Here is a 21,629-nt window from a genome sequence, read left to right as displayed (position 1 = left end):
TTTTTATATTTCCTTGTATATATTCTCCCAACTTTATTTCACCCGACTTTATAGTCTCCTCCTTTTCTTCTTCTTCTGTTTGCTGTGTCATCTGTTCTGTCTCATGCTCTGAGTTTACAGTTGTCTCCCTTGTCTCCTGGATTTTATTATCTTGCTTCATTGGTCCTTGTTGCCCATTTTCAGTCTTTCCCCATCATTGTATCATAAATGTTTTGCAGTAGCCTCATAATTTTTGTGTCTCCAGTTCTTCCTCATAAACCATCTTGCCTTATTTTTAAAAAATCCAAGTAGTATTCAGTGTTCTATCAATAATATGTCACCGCTCCAGGGTCTATTCTTTTTGACTTCCCAAAGCCAGCAGATTACTTGGTCTTAATATTGTTCATCAGGAGATGCCATAATTAAAATTCTTTGGATTCCATAATTAGTATAGAAGGATACTGTCATCACACTACGTGCACTCACTGGCCTTGGATCAGGAAACGTGAACATGGGTTGCGTTAGGATCCATCTTGGCAGGCTTGCTTGAGTTCGTGGGGCCTAACTGCTGACCTCTAGGCACTCAAATCACTCCGGGAGACCTCCGGGAGTTGTCGGAGTTGATGTGTGTCCTCGGAGTCACCTGAGCAGTGCAAATGGATGTGAAGCCTTTGAAGCCACAGGATGTTTTCTGTCCTGTTTCCCTTCACTGTTCGAGACAGATGCAGGCTATTGGAGGTGAGTCTGTTGTCCGCACCTCAAATTGAAGCGAAATGCTTCCTTTAATTTTTCTTGAAATCCATTGATACAATGACTTGGCTGACTGAGAATCTCTATAGACAATTCAGGCTAGATTTTGAATTGCTAAGAAGGGATGGAGCACCAATAGGATATACCATGCTAGATAGCTGAACATGGAAGTGAAAGAAACTAAAATCCCAGCAGAGACAAGGGGTCAAGCTTCAGTCTTACAGATTCTCTAATCTGGAGAGGCAGGTTTTGAGGAGTTACCCAGCGCACGCACACCGCATGAAGAAAAACTTTATCGGAAACCAAGGGAGGTGCACTCTTGTCTTTTCCTATGTGAACGTCATTTCTAGACTATCCCCCACCCCCAAAAGGGAATGTGGTTGCAAACACAATCCATCTCGGCGGGCGGCTTGGGTTCATGGGGCATAACTTCTGACTTGTAGGCACTCAAATGACTCTGGGAGGCCTGTCAAAGATTGGCTGTGTGAGGGAGGCAGCAGGTTCCAGTCACAGGAGTTGTCGCCACTCCCTCAGCCTCAGTGCAGCGGAGGTGCTGCTCAAGGGCCGCACGCCCACCCGCTGGCCAGGCTGGGGTGGAAGTGGCGCATCCCCTGGGAGGAGGCAGAAAGCAACCAGTGCATGCAGCCACCGTGGCCAGTCGCTTTGTTCATTTTGTGCCCTCGGAGAAGGCAGAAAGCAAGCGGCTACAGGGTTGGTGGCACTAGGTCTCGGCAGGCCGGCTTGGGTTCATGCCCTCTAGGCACTCAAATGACTCTGGGAGGTCTGTCAAAGATTGGCTCCATGAGGGAGAGGCAGCAGGTTCCAGTCCCAGGAGTTGTCGGATCCCAAAGGTCTTGCCTCTCTCCATTCGGGACTGTGGGCTGATCTCAGTGGGCTGATGCCCAGTCAGTACTCAGGTGCCCTCATCTCTGGTCCCATCTCCAGAACTGGATCAGCCTGACAAAGCTTCCAGGACTCCAGCTCCTTGGGCCGAGTTCCTTGCCTTTGCTCTGCTTCCGCAGCCTCAATGGCTCGCACCACTTCTTCAGAGGGAGAATACCTTGACAATTACCCCAGTATCCGTACCCACGGCCCCTTCTTCCACTTTCCCTGAGTCTTGGCGCCACCTAGTTGGCAGGTCGGCACTTGGGGCTCAGGACCCTGGACAGCACAAACACACAGGTTATCGAGGTGCTGCTTGAAGATTTAGATATTCAGGTTAATGTCAGCATTCCAACTAACAAACTCCAAACCAATAAACTCCGAGACAAGCATTTTCTCAAAGTTCCATTTTATTAGAGTTGTCATATTGGCACATCTGGGAAAACCCGAATCTGAGATTTCTGCGTTTTCCCTTCCCAATAGAAAGATTCAACCCCTGCACCCACCAGTCCATCACATAGTCCAATCAGACACAGTCCCAATGCAGACATTCCTTGAGCCGCTCCTCTGCAGGTGCAGAGTAACCCGTCCTTTACTCCTAGAGAAGAATTTTGTTGTGTCTAATCGTCCACCTCTCAATGAAATCCGCCCTCCCCAATTTCCCAGGCAGAAAAATGTGGCCGCTTCCAAGCTCCCAAGTAATATACGGCTTCCAAGGCTGAGAGCCTGTTCTTCCGCCAAGTGCCGCTAGATGGCGTACCACAGAGAACACTCTGTACAGCTGCGACTATTCTAAGGAAGGGGCAGAGGCTGAGGTTTAACGGGTTAAAACGATAGAGTAGTGAATTGCTAGACAGGTTGAAAAGGAGAGTAGGCGAAGGTCAGAGTAGCTCCCTGTTCTGGCTCAGCCACGGGAGGCTGATGGCGTCTGCGGAGCCTTTTGTGCCGCTTGGAGGGTCGAAGCGGCTCCTGGGAGGTGAGTGGAGGGCAGGTCGAAGGAGAAGCCGGGAGCAAGTCCGGCCCTTTGGGTTCCTCCACGGCGGGGAAGCAGGGAAGCTGAAACGTGCTGGCTGCTGCTGCATATTCATCCCCTCCCCGAATTTTATTCCTCCGGGGCTGCAGGACTTAAAACTCCTGCCTGAGATTTTCTGCTGGGAGATTTTTAAAAAAAGACCATTTATTTCGTATTTCTTAAACCCGCATTTTAAGCACCAGCTTCCACGTCCCTCTTGATTGCTTGTGACGTGGCTGACCTGGGGCTTTCCTGGCAAGCGAGGAGCTTCATGGGCAAAGCGGAGGATGCTTTGTGTCTCGACTAGGAGTTGGGCACCGTTTCCTCTATTAGCCTCCCCTCCCCTTTCTGAACTTAGATCAAAGAATTGGAGCGAATGCACTTTGGGACATTTTGCACACCGAGATACGCATAGATTGTCTGCATGAATTCATAGGTGTGTGTTTCTGTGCTAATATGCGAGCATATATGAATGTATTTACCCAAGCCAAAAATATACCCTGTAATATACATCTGCTTGAGGAGGGAGCTGGACTAGAAGATCTCCAAGGTCCCATTCAACTCTATTCTGCTTGACTAATTGATTGAAAAAGATAATTTTATGATTGAGTCGATATTTGAAATTGGATATTGGTAATCTTCTATATGCCAAATAAGTCAAAATTAATATTAGAGGTTCAAATAGAATTTTAATGTTTGATTTTCATGCTAATATATGGGATGGGGTGGAGGTTTGTTTGTTTGTTTTGCTACTTTTACATATCATGCAGCCAATTTAAACAATAATGAAACTAACCCATTTACATTAATCTTACAGAGAGAGAATATGCCAAGAAGAGCACACTGGACAAGAGAGAATGAGGAGCAGCATTATAGTGCAAAATAAGCCATTATACAAAATATTTTCCAATTCCTCTTGAAAGTTTAAAAACTCTTCTTTCCTCAGCAGATGACAGACGAAGGAAAGAATAAAAGTATAAAGTTTTGAGCTGGAAAAAATAGAGCACACGGAACAAAAAAAAACATTAAATGAGAAATCAAGGAAGATAATATTTAAATAGAGAAAAAGTGAGGAACAAGTTGAAGTCTGTAGGAACAAAAAGGTTCCATGTGTAGACAAAATTGGCAGGCATTAATTAAAGGTTTTGAGGAAGGAAAGAATGGCTTCAACTAAACAACCACCAGGCAAGAGATGAGAAATATTTTTCACTGCCTCAAAAATCCAAGCATATCAGTGTTAGAAAAACCCCACAGAATTCCTAATGTGGAAAAACCAGATTGCAGATCACATCTGATTATTTAGGAGAGGATCCATCTAGTGAAAAGCCATATAAATGTTTGGAGTGCGGCAAAAGCTTTTCTCTGAAAAGCTTCCTCATGATTCATGGAAGAACCCATACTGGAGAGAAGCCCTGCCTTTGAATGTCCTGTTTGTGGGGAAAGTTTCAAGCAGAATTCCCACCTGGTGGAACACCAGACAACACACACAGGAGAAAAACCATATCAGTGCCTGGATTGTGGGAAATATTTCAGTCGAAGTTCCTGCCTGGTGAAACATAAGAGGACTCACACTGGAGAGAAACCCTTTGAATGTCCTGTTTGTGGGAAAAGTTTCAGTCAAAATTTCATCCTGGTGGTACACCACAGGACACACTCAGGAGAGAAACCATATAAATGTCCTGTTTGTGGGAAAAGTTTCAGTCAGAGTTCCCACCTGGTGATACACCAGAGGACTCACACAGGAGAAAAACCATATCAGTGCCTGGATTGTGGGAAAAGTTTCAGTCGGGGTTCCTACCTGGTGAAACACAAGAGGACTCACACTGGGGAAAAACCCTTTCAATGTCCTGTGTGTGGGAAATGTTTCAGTGAGAATTCCTGCCTGGTGAGACATCAGAGGACGCACACAGAAAAACCGTATGAGTGCCTGGATTGTGGGAAAAGTTTCAAGGAGAGTTCCCACCTGGTGGAACACCACAGGACACACAAAGAAGAGAAACCATATAAATGTCCTGTATGTGGGAAAAGTTTCATTCATAATTCCCACCTGGTGATACACCAGAGGACTCACACAGGAGAAAAACCATATCAGTGCCTGGATTGTGGGAAACGGTTCAGTCAGAGTTCCTACCTGGTGAAACACAAGATGACTCACACTGGGGAGAAACCCTTTGAATGTCCTGTTTGTGGGAAACGTTTCAGTCAGAATTCCAGCCTGGTGGAACACCAGAGAACTCACACAGGAGAAAAACCATATCAGTGCCTGGATTGTGGGAAACATTTCAGTCGAAGTTCCTGCCTGGTGAAACACAGGATGACTCACACTGGAGAGAAACCCTTTGAATGTCTTGTTTGTGGGAAAAGTTTCAGTCGAAATTACATCTTGGTGAGACACCAGAGAACTCACACAGGAGAAAAGCCTTATGAGTGCCTGGATTGTGGGAAAAGTTTCAAGGAGAGTTCCCACCTGGTGGAACATCACAGGACACACAAAGGAGAGAAACCATATAAATGTAGTGATTGTGGAAAAGATTTCAAGCAGAGGTCTAAGCTTGTGAGACACCAGAGAACTCATACAGGAGAAAAACCATTTCAATGTCGGGATTGTGGGAAAAGTTTCAATCAGAATTCCAACCTGATAATACACCAGAGAAGTCACACAGGAGAAAAACCTTATCAGTGTCTGGATTGTGGCAAAACTTTCAAGCAGAATTCTATGCTTGTGATACACAAGAGGACTCACACTGGAGAGAAACCATATAAGTGCCTGGATTGTGGGAAAAGTTTCAAACAGAATTCTATGCTTGTGATACACCAGAGGTCTCACACAGGAGAAAAACCATACGAGTGTCCAGATTGTGGGAAAGATTTCAGTATCAAGTCTAGCCTTATAAATCATGTAAGGTTACACACAGGGGAGAAACCATATGAGTGTCCAGATTGTGGGAAAGATTTCAGTATCAAGTCTAGCCTTATAAATCATGTAAGGTTACACACAGGGGAGAAACCATATGAGTGTCCAGATTGTGGGAAAGATTTCAGTAGTAGATTTAGCCTTATGAATCATGTAAGGTTACACATAGGGGAGAAACCATTCAAGTGTCCAGATTGTGGGAAGTGTTTCACACAAAATTCCTCTCTTATTGTACACAAGAAATTCCATATGAAGCAAAATTTGATGTGTGCAGAGGAATCTTGAATTTCATTTCTCTTCTGACTTTGGAAGCCCAGTTGAGAAATTAACCATTTAATTTCTTGTTTTATTCTTTTTAGTCAAACATGTCTTGATATCAAACATGAGGGAGGAGATCTGAGCTTGCTTTCTCTGGAGTTGTGTGGTTGTTCCTCTTCACAGCATCGAGGGGAATTGCCCTGCTGGGTCAGAGAAAAGGCGCTTAGATCTCTGTTAGGTATGTTTGCCACCTTGAGTTATTTCTACATCTAATTAAGGTGGGGCATAGATGTGTATGTATATGTGTATGTATTTTTATTAAGAAATTGTGTATGGAGCCCAATACAATGTGACTCCAGAGAGCTTACAGCAATAAAATACAGAAAGCAATCAACATATATAGCAAATAGCAAAATTCAACGTTTTTCATGTTAGGTGTCCATTTTAGGTCATGTGATATAGTAGAACCTAACATTTCAAGGTCTCTACTGTTGATACGGTGTTCTCTAGTATTGTAAGAGGTGATAGTATGGGAGGGTTTCTTCTAAAGTCTACCACCATTTGTATGGTTTTGAGTGTGTTCAGTTCCAGATTGTTCCGGTTACACCATGAGGCAAGTTGTATAACCTCCTGTCTGTATGTGGATTTGTCGTTGTCTCGAATGAGACCAATAACTGTTGTGTCATCAGCAAACTTCAGTATTTGAACAGATGGATCGTTTGAGATGCAGTCATTGGTATATAGGGAGAAGAGAAGTGGAGATAGCACACTGCCTTGAGGGGGCCCCTGTGCTGATTGTACAGGTATCAGATGTGATTCTGCCTAGCTTCACCTGTTGCTTCTTGTCTGTTAGGAAGCTTATGATCCACTTACAAGTGTGTTCAGATACCGCTAGTTGGTTTGATTTACTTAGAAGAGTGTCTGGAATGGTGGTATTGAATGCTGAACTGAAGTCTACAAAGAGGACCCTTGCGTAGGTATTTGGAGATTCAAGGTGTTGTAGGATGTAATGCAGAGCCATGGTAACAGCATCATCTGTCGATCTATTTGCTCGGTATGCAAACTGCATGGGATCTAACAGCGGATCCATGATGGTTTTCAGGTGGGACAGCACAAGCCTTTCAAAGATTTTCATAACTACAGATGTTAGAGCAACTGGTCTGTAGTCATTCAGTTCCTTGGAGGGTTTCTTTGGCACTGGGATGATGGTAGAGCGTTTGAAGCAGGAAGGAACATAGCACATCTCTAGTGATCTATTGAAGATTCGGGTGAAGATGGGGGCCAATCGGTCAGCACAGACTTTTAAGCAAGAAGGAGATATCTTGTCTGGCCCTGGTGCTTTTCCTGGCTTTTGTCTGTGTAATAGATCTTGCACTTCTTTTTCTGTGATCACCAGAGGTGGTGAACCCAATGGATTGGGGCCGGTTGTAGGAGGCTTGGCTGCTGTTAGTGTGTTTGAGATGTGGTTGTGGAGATAGGTGGCTATAGTTTCCTTTCAAACCTGCAGTAAAACACATTCAGGTCATCTGCCAGTTGTTGATTTCCTTCTGCCTGGGAAGGAGGTTTGCTGAAGCCAGTGATGTTTTTAAGTTTCCACATGTTTGCTGGTTCATTTTTGAGAACTGATTCCTTAACTTTTCAGAGTAGATTCTTTTTGCTGCTCTGATCTCTCTTGTTAATATGTTTCTGGCCTGGTTATATAGCATTCTGTCACCTTTTCTGTAGGCTTCCTCTTCTTTAAGCAGATATAGCTGCTTAAGTTTAGCTGTGAACCAAGGTTTATTGTTACTATATATTTGCAGGTTCCTTGTTGGTACACATAAGTCTTCACAGAAGCTGACATATGATGTTACAGTATCTGTGAGCTCATCTAAGTTTGCAGAGGCATCTTCGAAAACATTCCAATCAGTGCAATCAAGACAGGCCTGGAGTTTCGGCTTTGCCTCATCTGGCCAAGTCTTCGCTGATTTAATTGTTGGTTTCATGGTTTTAAGTCTTTGTCTGTAGGCAGGTACAAGGTGAATCAGGCAGTGGTCAGAGTGTCGCACAGCTGCTCGTGGTAAAGATCTATAAGCATCTTTTACTGTTGTGTAGCAGTGGTCTAAAGTAGTTTTGCCTCTGGTGGGACAACTTACATGCTGGAAATATTTTGGGAGCTCTTTCCCTAAATTTGCTTGATTGGAATCTCCTAAAATGATGGGAAGGGAACCTGGGTGTTTGGCTTCAGCCTTCATAATTTGATCAGCAAGAGTTCGTAATGCCTTGTTTACACAGGATTGTGGAGGAACATACACAGCTATTAGGAGAAATGAGGAGAACTCGCATGGAGAATAAAATGGCTTGCAGTTGATATGTAAAGACTCTTAAGTTTTCATCAGAGAACTTATATATTATAGTTATATCCTGAGACCAATAGTTGTTGATATATAAACATAATCCTCCACCCTTTGTTTTGCCTGATGTCTCTTCAATTCTGTCTGATCTACATGTCTGAAATCTTGGGATGTATATGGTGTTGTCCCCATGAATTTGTGGATTAAGCCAGGTTTCAGTAAAACAAAGAACAGCTGAATTGTAAAAATCAGAATTCCATCTATTTAAGAGATGAATTTCATCCATCTTGTTAGCAAGTGAGTGTAAATTAGTCAGAAAGGGAGAGGAGTTTTTTTCCCCCCCATTCCTTAAACTGAACTTGAATCTTGAAAATTGAACTTGGATCTTGTTACTTTTCCATATTCCAAATGAATCATAAGTAATATTAGAGACTAAAATAGAGTTTTGATGTTGTTTTTTTGTGCTAATATATGGGGAGGGGTTTTTTTGCTTTCATATGTGCTGCAGCCATTTTTTCAATAATCTTTAAATAATCAATTTATATTACTTTTACACACACATAGAGAGAGAGGATGCCAAAAAGAGCACTCTGGACAACAGAGAATGAGAAGCAGCATTAAAGTGCAAAATAAGCCATTATACAAAATATTTTCCAATTCCTTTGGAAAGTTTAAAAACTATTCTTTCCTCAGCAGATGAGAGACGAGGGAAAGAATAACAAGAATAAAGTTTTGAGCTGGAAAAAATAGAGCACACAGAACTGAAAAAACCATTAAATGATAAATCAAGGAGGATAATATTTAAATAAAGAAAAAGTGAGGAACAATTTGAAGTTAGTAGGAAGAAAAAGGTTCCATGTATAGCCAGAATTAGCAGGCATTAATTAAAGCCTTTGAGGAAGGAAAGAATGGCTTGAACCAAACAAACACCAGATGAGAGATCAGAATTTCAACCTGATGATATACCAGAGGATTCACACTGGGGAAAAACCATATCAGTGTCTGGATTGTTAAACCTCTCCATTTAACATGTACTTGCCAGTGGTGGGGTTCTACTGGTTCGGCCCGGTTCACATGAACCGGTAGTAAAAAATGGTACCTTTTGGCTGAACCGGTATTTTTTTTTCCTCCCAAGGATCAGCTGTGCCGGGATCCCTCTTGCTGTGTAATGCTTCATCCAGGAGGCTTCCCTGAGGCCCAGGAAGCCAAAAAAACAGAGCGCAGAGGGGTGCTGCTACACACACACACACACACACACACACACACACAAAGAAGCCACGACGCCCACCCAGTCACATAGCCACCTAGCCACTCCCACCTAGCTATGCTCACAGAACCAGTAGTAAAAACTATTTGCATCCCACCCCTGGTACTTGCTGTGCAAATGTAGCACACTTCTATCAAGGTTGGTGGCGATTGGATGGTCTGGGAATTCCAAAAAGGTGATACTTGCTTTTGTTCCAATCAGAAGTTAACCAGGCCTCCTGGCCTTACTAACTACATTCATGTTTGGTGCTATTATCTTCTCCAAACGGGTAATCTTTCTCCTTGGAAAGAGTTGAATTAGAGAAGTTAATGACAGGATGAGCGGGAAATAAATTTTTTAATTAAATTCGTAGAGTGCTTCAAGGAACCTGTACAAGGACAGCCAAACCGCGACCATTTTTTGGATTCATCTTTTTCCTCTAATTGATTTAAAATATTTATGTTGGCATTCATTTTATAACAAACTGGCTGACTCCCAATCAATAAATAAAAACCATATTAAAACTAAATGCGTAAAAACAGAAACGGTATTTCAATTCAAGCTTCTGATACGCAGTCCTCTCTTCTTATTAACCCAGTGCTTAGTGGAAAAGCTAGATCTTCTTTGCTTTTTGGAAGACCAGGAGGATTAAGGCCTGCAAGGGAAAGAGTGTTTCATAGGGAAGAGTTTGCAATGGAAAAGACTCACTTCCTAGCTCCTATCAGATGGCAGTATTTAAGGGGAGGGTCTAGGAACGTAGCCACCTTATCTGACCTGGTAAAATAAATGGATGCAAGAATAATAAAGGTGGGAGAATAGTGACAAGTGCCCTGGTGGCTCAGTGGTTAGAATGCAGTATTGCCGGCTGACTCGGCCCACAGCCTGGAGTTTGTTCCTGACGGGGCTTGAAGTTGACTCTGTCTTCCATAACAGATAATCAGAGTTGGAAGGGACTTTATAGGTCATCTAGTCCAATCTCCCGCCCAAGCGGGAGACCCTACACCATTTCTGACAAATGGCAGTCCAATCTCTTTTTGAAGGTCTCAAGTGATGGCGCTCCCACAACTTCTGAGGGCAAAGCTGTTCCATTGGTTGATTGTTCTCACTGTCAGAAAGTTTCTCCTTATTTCCAGGTTAAATCTCTCCTTGTTCAGTTTCCATCCATTATTCCTTGTCTGGCCTTCGAGTGCTTTAGAAAATAGCTTGACCCCTTCCTCCCTGTGGCAGCCCCTCAAATATTGGAAGACTGCTATCATGTCTCCCCTGGTCCTTCACTACACTAGCCATGCCCAGTTCCTGTAACTGTTCTTCATATATTTTAGTCTCCAGTCCCCTAATCATCCTGATTGCTCTTCTGTGCATATTTTTCTAGAGTCTCAACATCTTTTTTATAATGTGGTGATCAAAACTGGATGCAGTACTCTAGGTGTGCTCTTACTAAAGCTTTATAGAGTGGTATTAGTACCTCACATGATCTTGATTGTATCCCTCTGTTAATGCAACTTAGGACTGCATTAGCTTTTTTGGCTGCTGCTGCACACTGCTGACTATTATTTAGCTGGTTGTCCACTAAGACTCCAAGATCCCTCTTACAGTTACTACTATTGAGCCTGGTTTCACCCAGTCTATATGGATACTTTTGGTTTTTTTTGCCTAAGTGTAGGACTTTACTTAAGTGTAGGTGTTCCATCTTTTTGAGATCAGTAAAACGAGGACCCATATTTTGGGCGACAATATTCTGACACTGTAAACTGAGAATGCTCTAAAGCACTGTGGGTGATATATAATTCTAAGAGCTATTGTTATAATAAATAACTGTAAAGGTGATGACCAGCATCTTCAATGGCACCTTAAAGAAATGAATCCAGCGCAGCTCTCGCTACAAAGATGCTACACGGGCAATCTACGGACTCTGATTACTGTGTGGGCTGTTGCATTCTGGACCAGTTGAAGTTTCTAAGGACCCGGGGTAGTAATTCCAACCGAGGTGACCAAGGCATGAGTGAGCCACTTTGCAAGGCCTCCCGGTCTGGGAAAGGGAACTATTGGTGCACCGGATGAATCTGTGCAAAACCTCTTTCCCAGCCATGGCCCCCTCAAGCAGGAGGCATGATTGCAGGAGGACCCCCAGTTGGTGCACTAACTCAAGTCACAAAAGGTGATCACATGACCCCAGGACACTGCAACGGTCATAAACGTGAGTCAATTGCCAAGTGTCCCTATTTTGATCACGTGACTATGGAGATGCTGCAATGGTGGTAAGTGTGAAAAATCTTTTCAGTGCTGTTCAGGGGTGGGATTCTACCAGTTCGCACCTATTCACTAGAACCGGTTAACATTCTAAGCAGTTTGGAGAAGCGGTTGTTAGAAGAAATTACTGGCCTAATCCTGTAAGGAAGGCAGGAAGGAAACATTCTGGTGTTGCTTACAGAAACTGCCTCTCCCTTAACCCTTATTACATTCTTGGAAGGACTAGACTTCCTGTCTCAGGAACTTCTCTGGGGTATTTTTCCTTCCTTTGCTGGTACTTTGCTTGTGTGGACCATTCAAAGTTACAATGGCACTGAAAAAAGTGACTTATGACCATTTTTCACATTTACAACTGTTGCAGCATCCCCACAGTCATGAGAGGCCAGGCGAGGAGATGCGTGCCTCAATGTGAGTGATGTTGAATTGGTCACGCCCAGCCAGTCACATGACCACCAAGCCATGTCCACAACTAAGCCATGTCCACAGAACCGGTTGTTAAAAAATTTGAATCCCAACCCTGGTGCTGTTGTAACTTCAAATGGTCACTAATGAAATGTTATGTCCAAGACTACCTGTGCTTAATCGTGTATCACAGTATGGATGGCTTTTGCTAGTGCAGTGGTGGCTTACCTTTTTGGGCTCCTGTGCCAAAACGTGTGTGCATGCTTGCACACTAACACTCACGTGCCAGAACCCAGAAGGCAATGCATGCCCCCCTCCATGTCCCCTATGCACGTGCGTGCAATCCCCCACCCACCCACCCCGCTGGCCCTTTACCTGCACTGCGCCTCACATCTGATTTTCGGCCAGTTTGAGGCCTTTTTCGACCTCCCAAAGTCTTGAGGAAGGCTTCTGCAGACTTCTACAAGCTTTGTAGGCCAAAATCTAGCCCCATTTCGTTACTTCCTGTTTTTCCGAAAGAGTGACGAAACGGGGTAGGATTTCAGCCTACACAGCTTGTAGAAGCTTGCAGAAGCCTTCCTCAAGCCTTTGGGAAGCTGAAAAAGGCCTCAAACCGGCCGAAAATCAGCTGTGAGGCACGCATATGCGCAGTGAGGTAAGCTTGCCTGCAGCTCGCATGCCGGCACAAATGGCAGGTGGCACGCATGCCATATGTTCGCCATCACGGTCTTAGTGGTTTCAGGTAGATGTTAACAAGCAGCAGTGAAAGGCTTGAGCCCCGAGGCACCACAAATTGCAGGGGTCAAGATTCAGTTCCTCTTCTACCCACACGGACTGGAACCGGGCATAGAGGTAGAAGAAGATTGATCATAATAAAGCTCCTCCCATTTCCTGTCTCCAAAGCTTGGACATTGGAGGCTATGGTCATTTTGATTGAAACCTAATGAGGTTTAGGAGGGACATAATGACTGTATGTCTTCTATCCCAACCCCTCCAGAAGTCCATGACAATTGCAACCAATGCTGTTTAGGTAAAGCGCTCTGGTCTGAAGCCAGACTGAGAGGGCCCCGGGTGGCAAAGTCAGAGCTGCAAGCAGAGGGCAAGTTGAAGTCCCAGGCTGCCAACCTTTCATTGCCGTCTTCAGCTGAACTTGTAAGTGACCTTAATTTGCAGCAATGCCTTGAACTGCTCTGCCAGGAAAACCTCTCACGATTTTCTTATGCTTAGCAAACTGCTGTTGAAGGTATAAAGTCTGCTTGAATGCTAACTGTCCAGGAGGGAGGGGAATTACTCTTCCAGCCCGCTCTTGAGCTTGGGAAAGAAATAGGGGTGGTTCTCGGGTTGCAACATCAATTGGCCCCGGAATATTCAAGGATGGGGCACCAAAAAGAAATAGCGGGCTTGATAATTAAATTGGGAAGAGAAAATAAAATCCCAGAAGAGACAAGCTACACTCTTAACAGGTTTGCTGCTGTGCAGAGGCATGTTCTCAGGAGTTATCCTGCACACACACATCCCAAGAGGAAAAAGTGGCTGGAACCAAGGGAGGTGCACTTTCTCTTTTCCTATTTTCATGTCATTTACAATCCGCGCCCCTCACAAAAGAAGCTTTTCTTTAATTTAGTTGCTCCTTCCGGCAAACGAAGCTTTGGGCTCAGCTCCAGCGATTAGGTGTGCCATCTTGCGGGGCTGAAAGAAAAGGTTTGGGACGGATCGTCAAAGAAGAAAAGCTACCGAGGAGCGTCAAATAGGACTTGATGGCACTTAAGGAAGCCCGGAATCAATGGGAACATCTTCAAATGCTTTAAGCTAGAACGAGCGTGTTCTTCCGCCTTTTGTCGCTAGATGGCGCGCTACAGAGCAACAACAGCGGCGACTGAGCTATTCTAGGAAAGGGACAGAAGCTGAGATTGAAGGAGTTGAAACGGTGGAGAGAATTGGATTGCAAGAGAGGAGACGAAAAGACGGGGGGGTTTCCGCTTCCGGCTCAGCCATGGGAGGATAATGGCTTCGGCGGAGCCTCTTGTTGCGCTTGGAGGGTCGAAGCGGCTCCTGGGAGGTGAGTGGAGGGCAGGTCGGAGGAGAAGCCGGGAGCAAGTCGGGCCCTTTGGCTTCCTCCACGGCGGGGAAGCAGGGAAGCTGAAACATGTGGGCTGCTGCTGCATATTCATCTCCTCCCCGAATTTTATTCCTCCGGGGCTGCAGGACTTAAAACTCCTGCCTGAGATTTTCTGCTGGGAGATTAAAAAAAACAAAACCATTTATTTCGTATTTCTTAAACACCCATTTTAAGCACCAGCTTCCACGTCCCTCTTGATTGCTTGTGACGGTTGACCTGGCAAGCGAGGAGCTTCATGGGCAAAGCGGAGGATGCTTTGTGTTTCGACTAGGAGTTGGGCACCGTTTCCTCTATTAGCGTCCCCTCCCCTTTCTGAATTAAGATCAAAGAATTGGAGCGAATGCACTTTGGGACATTTTGCACACCGAGATACGCATAGATTGTCTGCATACATTCATAGGTGTGTGTTTCTGTGCTCATATGCGTGCATATAAGTGTATTTCCCCGAGCCAAAAATTTGAGTGTAATATTATAGCACACATCTGATTGAAGATGGAGCTGGACTAGATGACCTCCAATGTCCCTTTCAACTCTATTCTGTTTCACATCTTGCGTCAATATTTGAAATTGAATATTGGTAATCTGTATGCCAAATCAATCATAATATTAGAGGTTCAAATAGAATTTTAGTGTTTGTTTTTTCATGCTAATAGATGAGATGGGTTTTTTTTTTCTGCTGTCACATGTCCTGCAGCCATTTTTCAACAAAAATTAAACTAACCCATTTATATTACTCTTACAGAGAGAGAGGATGCCAAGAAGAGCACACTGGACAACAGAGAATGAGAGCAGCATTATAGTGCAAAATAACCCATTATACAAAATATTTTCCAATTCCTTTGGAAAGTTTAAAAACTATTCTTCCTCAGCAGATGAGAGACAAGGGAAAGAATAACAAGAACAAAGTTTTGAGCTGGAAAAAATACAGCACATGGAACTGAAGAAAAACATTGAATGAGAAATCAAGGAGGATAATATTTAAATAAAGAAAAAGTGAGGAACATCCAGTAAAAAGCCATGCAAATGTTTGGAGTGTGGCAAAAACTTTTCTCAGAAAAGCTTCCTCATGATTCATGGAAGAACCCATACTTGAGACAAGCCCTGGCTTTGAATGTCCTGTTTGTGGGGAAAGTTTCAGGCAGAATTCCCACCTGGTAGAACACCAGAGAACTCACACAGAAGAAAAACCATATCAGTGCCTGGATTGTGGGAAACGGTTCAGTCAGAGTTCCTACCTGGTGAAACACAAGAGGACTCACACTGGAGAGAAACCCTTTGAATGTCCTGTTTGTGGGAAAAGTTTCAGTCGAAATTTCATCCTGGTAGAACACCAGACAACACACACAGGAGAGGAACCATATAAATGTCCTGTTTGTGGCAAAAGTTTCATTCGAAATTACAACCTGGTGATACACCAGAGAATTCACACAGGAGAAAAACCATATAAATGTGCTGTTTGTGCGAAAAGTTTCAATCAGAATTCCAGCCTGGTGGAACACCAGAGAACTCACACAGGAGAAAAACCATATCAGTGTTTGGATTGCGGGAAACGGTTCAGTCGAAGTTCCTGCCTGGTGAAACACAAGAGGACTCACACAGGAGAGAAACTGTATAAATGTCCTGTTTGTGGGAAAAGTTTCAGTCTGAATACCAGCTTGGTGAAACACCAGAGAACTCACACAGGAGAAAAACCATATCAGTGCCTGGATTGTGGGAAACATTTCAGTCAGAGTTCCTGCCTGGTGAAACATAAGAGGACTCACACTGGGGAGAAACCCTTTGAATGCCCTGTTTGTGGGAAAAGTTTCCGTGAAAATTCCTGCCTGGTGAGACACCAGAGGACGCACACAGGAGAAAAACCGTATGAGTGCCTGGATTGTGGGAAAAGTTTTAAGGAAAGTTCCCACCTGGTGGAACATCACAGGACACACACAGGAGAAAAACCATACAAATGTAGTGATTGTGGAAAAGGTTTCAAGCAGAGATCTAAGCTTGTGAGACACCAGAGAACTCACACAGGAGTAAAACCATTTCAATGTCCAGATTGTGGGAAAAGTTTCAGTCAGAATTCTAACCTGATGATACACCAGAGAACTCACACTGGAGAAAAACCTTATCAGTGTCTGGATTGTGGCAAAAGTTTCAAGCAGAATTCTAAGCTTGTGATGCACCGGAGGGCTCACACTGGAGAGAAACCATATGAGTGTCCAGATTGTGGGAAAAGTTTCAAGCAGAATTCCATGCTTGTGGTACACCAGAGGTCTCACACAGGAGAAAAACCATATGAGTGTCCAGATTGTGGGAAAGATTTCAGTATCAGGTCTAGCCTTATAAATCATGTAAGGTTACACACAGGAGAGAAACCATATGAGTGTCCAGATTGTGGGAAAGATTTCAGTATCAGGTCTAACCTTATTAATCATGTAAGGTTACACACAGGGGAGAAACCATTCAAGTGTCCAGATTGTGGGAAGTGTTTCGCACAAAATTCCTCTCTTATTGTACACAAGAAATTCCATTTGAAACAAAATTTGATGTGTGTAGAAGAATCTTGAATTTCATTTTTCTTCTGACTTTTGAAGCCCAGTTGAGGAATTAACCATTTAATTTCTTGTTTTATTCTTTTTAGTCAAACATGTCTTGGTATCAAACATGAGGGAGGAGATCTGAGCTTGCTTTCTCGGGAGTTGTGTGGTTGTTCCTCTTCATAACATCAAGGGGAATTGCCATGCTGGGTCAGAGAAAAGGCGCTTAGATCTCTATTAGGTATATTTGCCACCTTGAGTTATTTCTACTTCTAATTAAGGTGGGATATAGATGTGTATGTGTGTGTGTATGTATTTTTATTTAGAAATTGTGTATGGCAGCCCAATACAATGTGACTCCAGACAGTTTACAGCAATAAAATACAGAAAGCAATCAACATATATAGTAAATAGCAAAATACAAAGCCTTGACATTTGGCATACTCCCACACCATTGCATTCCCCACCAGACTAAAAGGTGTCTTCTTCCTGCACAGCCCTTTCTCCGGGTGGCAAACTCAGAGGTGCAAACAGAGGGCAAGTTGTAGTCCTAAGCTGCCAGTCTTTCACTGCCCTCTTCAGCTGTAATTAGAAAATATCTGAATCTGCAGCAATGCCTTGAACTGCTCTGCCAGGAAAACCTCTCATGATTTTATTATGCATAGTAAACTACTGTTGAAGGTATAAAGCCTGCCAGGGTGCCAACTTTCCAGAAGGGGGGAAATTACACTTCCAGCTCTCTCTTGAGCCTGGAAAAGAATATGGGTGGTTCTCGGGTTGCAACAGCATTTAATGCTAGTACTGTCAACCCTGAAACCATTTTGGAAAGATTTTTTTGTCAAGTTTATTTTTTTAAAAACACATCAATATCATTTTGTGAACAGTGTGGTATCTGAGTATCATCATTTTGATACAAAAGCAATAATAATAAAAATAAGTACTAAATTAGTCCAGCTTATGTGGTCTAATATTATATCAGTGCTTAGTCCTTCATTTTTCAATTACTAATATTTGCTATACTAATAGTAAAAACTTTTATTTTTGAGCATTCCTAGTAACATCCTTTTTCAAATTCTGATTTTAACCTTTAATATTCACTTTATATATATTGAATAAAAGTATGTATAACAATATTTCCCCATTTCTAAATTTTATATCTATTCTAATTTTTAATGCGGCCAGTCTTAAAAGTTGCTACATTAATCTAATGTTATACATAACTATGTCAACTCATAATTCTTCATTTTTCCCTTATTCAATATTTGCTACCTCCTTCTAATAGTAATAACATTGTTTTTGAGATACCTAATATCATCCTTTTTCATACTCTGATCTCAACTTCTGATAGTCATTTTAAATATTGTGTTAGATAAAAAATGTATAACGATATTTGTTAAGGTCTTGGGATTTAAGAACTGACCAACAGTGAAGCTGATGCAATATAGGATGATGCAATAAGAATGAATCAACATAGCATGGGTATTTCCCTTTAAGACTGGGGATTAAAGATCCCTTTAAGACGGGGGGCGGGGGGGGGGGTGGGGGGGGGGGGGGGGGGGGAGAGCATTGGGGGGGGGGGTAAGGGCGCTTTATATAAATTGTAGCCATTAGAGGGTGTGGTTCTCCTTGTGTTCTGGATTCATTTGCAGAAGTTCTCTGAGGAGAGTTAAGAAGAAAGTTTGCTTACTTGTAAAGGTATTTTGCCTGCCACGTATATTTCTGTATAAAACTGTTGTAGATAAACTACCACTGTTAAGTGTTTAAGTCTCTGTATGCTTTGTTTTGCTCCTGGATTGTCTCATAATGGTAGTCACGCTGCAAATGCTCTGACAATATTCCCCCTATTTCTATAGTTCATTCTAGTTTTAAGCCGGTCTCATTTTTTAAAAACAATCATTCCTATCCATCATCTCTCATTCTCTTGGAAGCTACATTTCTTCTCTTTTTAGCTTGCCTCCCATACTCCTCCCTTGGGTCTTTATATCTTTCATATTCAACCAAAACTTTATTTCCCTCCACAATATTTTTTGCTGCCAGTCCACACATAGGCCTGCCAAATCCTCTATCTTTTTTCTGAAGGTATCTTTCGGTTTATTCAATTCCATTTTTCTATCTCCGTGTATATATTCTACCAACTTTATTTCACCCAACTTTATAATCTTGTTTTGTTTGTTGTGTCATCTTTTCTGTCTCATTCTCTGAGTTTACAGTTGTCTCCCTTTTCTCCTGGGTTTTATTATCTTGCTTCATTGGTCCTTGTTGCACATTTTCAGTCTTTCCAGTTAAATGTTTTGCAGTAGCCTCATAATTTTTGTGTCTCCAGTTCTTTTTGATGAGGCATCTTGCCTTATTTTTTAAAAAATCCAAGTAGTATTCAGTGTTCTTCAATAATCTGTCACCGCTCCAGGGTCTATTCTTTTTGACTTCCCAAAGCCAGCAGATTACTTGATCTTAATATTGTTCATCAGGAGATGCCATAATTAAAATTCTTTGGATTCCACAATTAGTCAATGTGTTTCATTTATACCATCCAGAGAATTTTCCAAGTAGTTCTTTAAATCCACTTTTTCATTTATTAAATAGTTCCAGTATTCAAAAGTCATTCCATTAGATATCCTCCAGGTTTCTCAAGGTTGACCTCTAGTTATCAGAGAATAGATAAATATGGAACAGTAAATAATGAAGCAAAGCAGACCTCCAGATGTTATTTCTCCTTATAAAAAACAACCCAGGGCCACATTCACCAGTAGATGGCGCCTTCAGCTTAAAAATCAATATTAAAAGTCTGCTTTCAAAAATCGACATTAAAAATCCAGTTTGAGTTTCTTTCTCATTAATTCAGACAAGATATCCAATAAACAGTCAAATATCCAGCACTTTGAAGCGCCTATTCAAAGTCCTGTTAGTAATATTTATACATCCAGTTTTTCTATGTTCTGTAGCTTTAGGTATAATTTTCTGTATCCCTCTTTACTTGCTGTTTAAAAGTATTCCAAAGAGTCACTTTCATGGATTAAATTTCTTGTGGGAAAATCCTTGACAAAAGTTAAAGATCACATCACCCAGTTCCGATCACTGTCCATTGTCATCGCTCCAGTACACTTTATGGCGGCTATGTTGGTTGCCTCACCTTCACCTCCAGTAGAGAGGGAAGAAGCCCTGGGTCCAGCAGGAGAGCTGCCGCTCTCCACAAACAGCAAGGTGCCTCTCGTTAATCACCCTGCAGGGTGACTTTAGCTCCCTGCTGAGCCCTCCAATGATGAGGATTCGATGGAATGTGGAGCCCTGCTCCCCTGTGCCAATCACGCAGCGACATCAACAGGAAGGAAAATTGTCAGGGTTGCTACCTGGTTGAAGCTGTGAGAACGGGAAGGGGGAAGAGAGATAGCTGGGGATCTGTAGCCAAAATAAAATTCATCCTCCTGGGAAGCAAAGACATTCTCACTAGGTGCTGGGGAGGCGTGGACTGAAACCAGCTGGAATTGGGACTGTAACCTGGTTGGTGGGCATGTGGACTGGGGAGAAGAACTTTGATTTTTAATTTGGGTGGGGAAAACTTTGGGGCCTTCAGAGTTAGGTTTTCACCAGATGTGCCAATATGACCTGCCTAATAAATCTGGATTTTGAGGAGCAGCTTGGCCTCGGAGTTTTGATTGCATTGGGTCTGTTACTTGGAACCCTGACAAGAGCTGCTTTATCAGTAGGCAACTGGACTTCCTGGTTTTTCTTTGAAGAAGTTTTGCTTCTCATCCAAGAAGCTTCTTCAGCTCTGACTGGATGGTGGGGTATGGAAGAATTCCTGGTCCTTGCAGACAGCTGGTCATTTGCATTCTTTCAGAGGGTCTTTGAGGCCACCTGGAGGTTGATCTGTGTCCTCAGGGTCACGTGAGTTGTGCAAATGGGTGTGGAGCCTTTGTGGCTGTATATTTTTTGTCCTGTGTCCCTTCACTGTTCAAGACAGGTAAAGGCTGTTGGGAGATGAGTCTGTTGTCTGCACCTCAAATTGAAGCAAAATGTTTTCTTTAATTTTTCTGGAAAACCATTGGTATCATGACTTGGCTGACTGAGAATCTCTATAGGCAATTTGGGCTAGACTTTGAATTGCTAAGAAGGGATGGAGCACCAATAGCTTATACCATGCTGGTTAGCTGAACATGGAAGGAAAAGAAACTAAAATCCCAGCAGAGACAAAGGGTCAAGCTTCAGTCTTACAGATTCTCTAATTTGCAGAGGGAGGTTTTGAGGAGTTATCCTGCGCACACACACGCACACCCCAAGAAGAAAAGCTATCGGAAAACAAGGGAGGTGCACTCTGTCTTTTTCTATTTGCACGTCATTTCTACACTATCCCCCACCCTCAAAAGGGAACATGGTTTTGAACTCAATCCATCTTGGTGGGCCCGCTTGGGTTCGTGGGGCATAACTTCTGACCTCTAAGCACTCAAAGCACTCTGGGAGACTTGTCAAAGATTGGCTGTGTGAGGGAGGCAGCAGGTTTCAGTCCCAGGAGTTGTCAGATTCCAAAGGTCTTGCCTCTCTCCATTGGGGACCGTGGGCTGATCTCAGTGGGCTGATGGCCAGTCACTACTCAAGTGACCTCATCTTGGGTCCCATCTCTGGAACTGGATCAGTCTGACAAAGCTTCCAGGACTCCAGATCCTTGGGCCAAATTCCTTGCCTTTGCTCTGCTTCCGCAGCTTCAATGGCTCTCACCACTTCTTCAGAGGAAGAATACCGGTTCTTGACAATTACCCCGGTATCCGTACCCACGGCCCCTTCTTCAGTAGTCTCCTTCTCTTCCACCTTCCCTGAGTCACATGATCCAATAGATACAGTCCCAATGGAGACATTCCTTGAGCCACTCCTCTCCAGGTGCAGACTAACACGTCCTTTACTTCTAGAGAAGAATTTTGTTGTGTCTAATCTTCCACCTCTCTATGAAATCCCCCCTCCCCAATT

General features: G+C 43.1%; 5 protein-coding genes across 7 annotated transcripts in view; all 5 read left to right on the top strand.

The window, feature by feature from the left end:
• The window catches only part of LOC113428807 (uncharacterized), a 110,338-nt gene extending 100,438 nt beyond the window's left edge, over window positions 1-9,900 (top strand). The window contains exon 3 of the transcript XR_015747061.1: window positions 9,685-9,900. The gene's annotated coding sequence lies outside the window, so the exon portion shown is untranslated. The remainder of the gene's footprint in view (window positions 1-9,684) is intronic.
• Window positions 1-21,629, top strand: part of LOC113425266 (uncharacterized) — a 99,479-nt gene that overhangs the window by 23,647 nt on the left and 54,203 nt on the right. Inside the window, exon 1 of one of the 3 annotated variants that reach the window (XM_026687339.2) lies at window positions 13,986-14,085. The exons of the other annotated variants lie outside the window; for them this stretch is intronic. The gene's annotated coding sequence lies outside the window, so the exon portion shown is untranslated. Of the gene's footprint in view, window positions 1-13,985; window positions 14,086-21,629 lie in introns of those variants that run through there. 3 annotated transcript variants of the gene reach the window in all.
• Window positions 1-21,629, top strand: part of LOC113431860 (uncharacterized) — an 82,792-nt gene that overhangs the window by 23,647 nt on the left and 37,516 nt on the right.
• Window positions 2,521-21,629, top strand: part of LOC113425264 (uncharacterized) — a 96,989-nt gene continuing 77,880 nt past the window's right edge. Inside the window, exon 1 of the mRNA XM_087953123.1 lies at window positions 2,521-2,587. The gene's annotated coding sequence lies outside the window, so the exon portion shown is untranslated. The remainder of the gene's footprint in view (window positions 2,588-21,629) is intronic.
• On the top strand, window positions 3,719-17,643 carry LOC148131639 (uncharacterized). The gene is given in 4 exon segments (XM_087953355.1): window positions 3,719-4,039; window positions 4,041-5,740; window positions 7,355-7,357; window positions 15,278-17,643. Coding segments are annotated over 4 exon segments (3,165 nt in total). The 5' UTR covers window positions 3,719-4,000; the 3' UTR covers window positions 16,701-17,643.

The sequence above is a fragment of the Notechis scutatus genome, chromosome 2 (genome assembly GCF_049901735.1).
Source record: "Notechis scutatus isolate UNSWTSFEM ecotype Mainland chromosome 2, rNotScu1.2, whole genome shotgun sequence".
NCBI lineage: Eukaryota > Metazoa > Chordata > Lepidosauria > Squamata > Elapidae > Notechis > Notechis scutatus.
The sequence above is the reverse complement of the archived record's forward strand: the minus strand, read 5'-3'. Positions and strand labels throughout refer to the sequence as shown.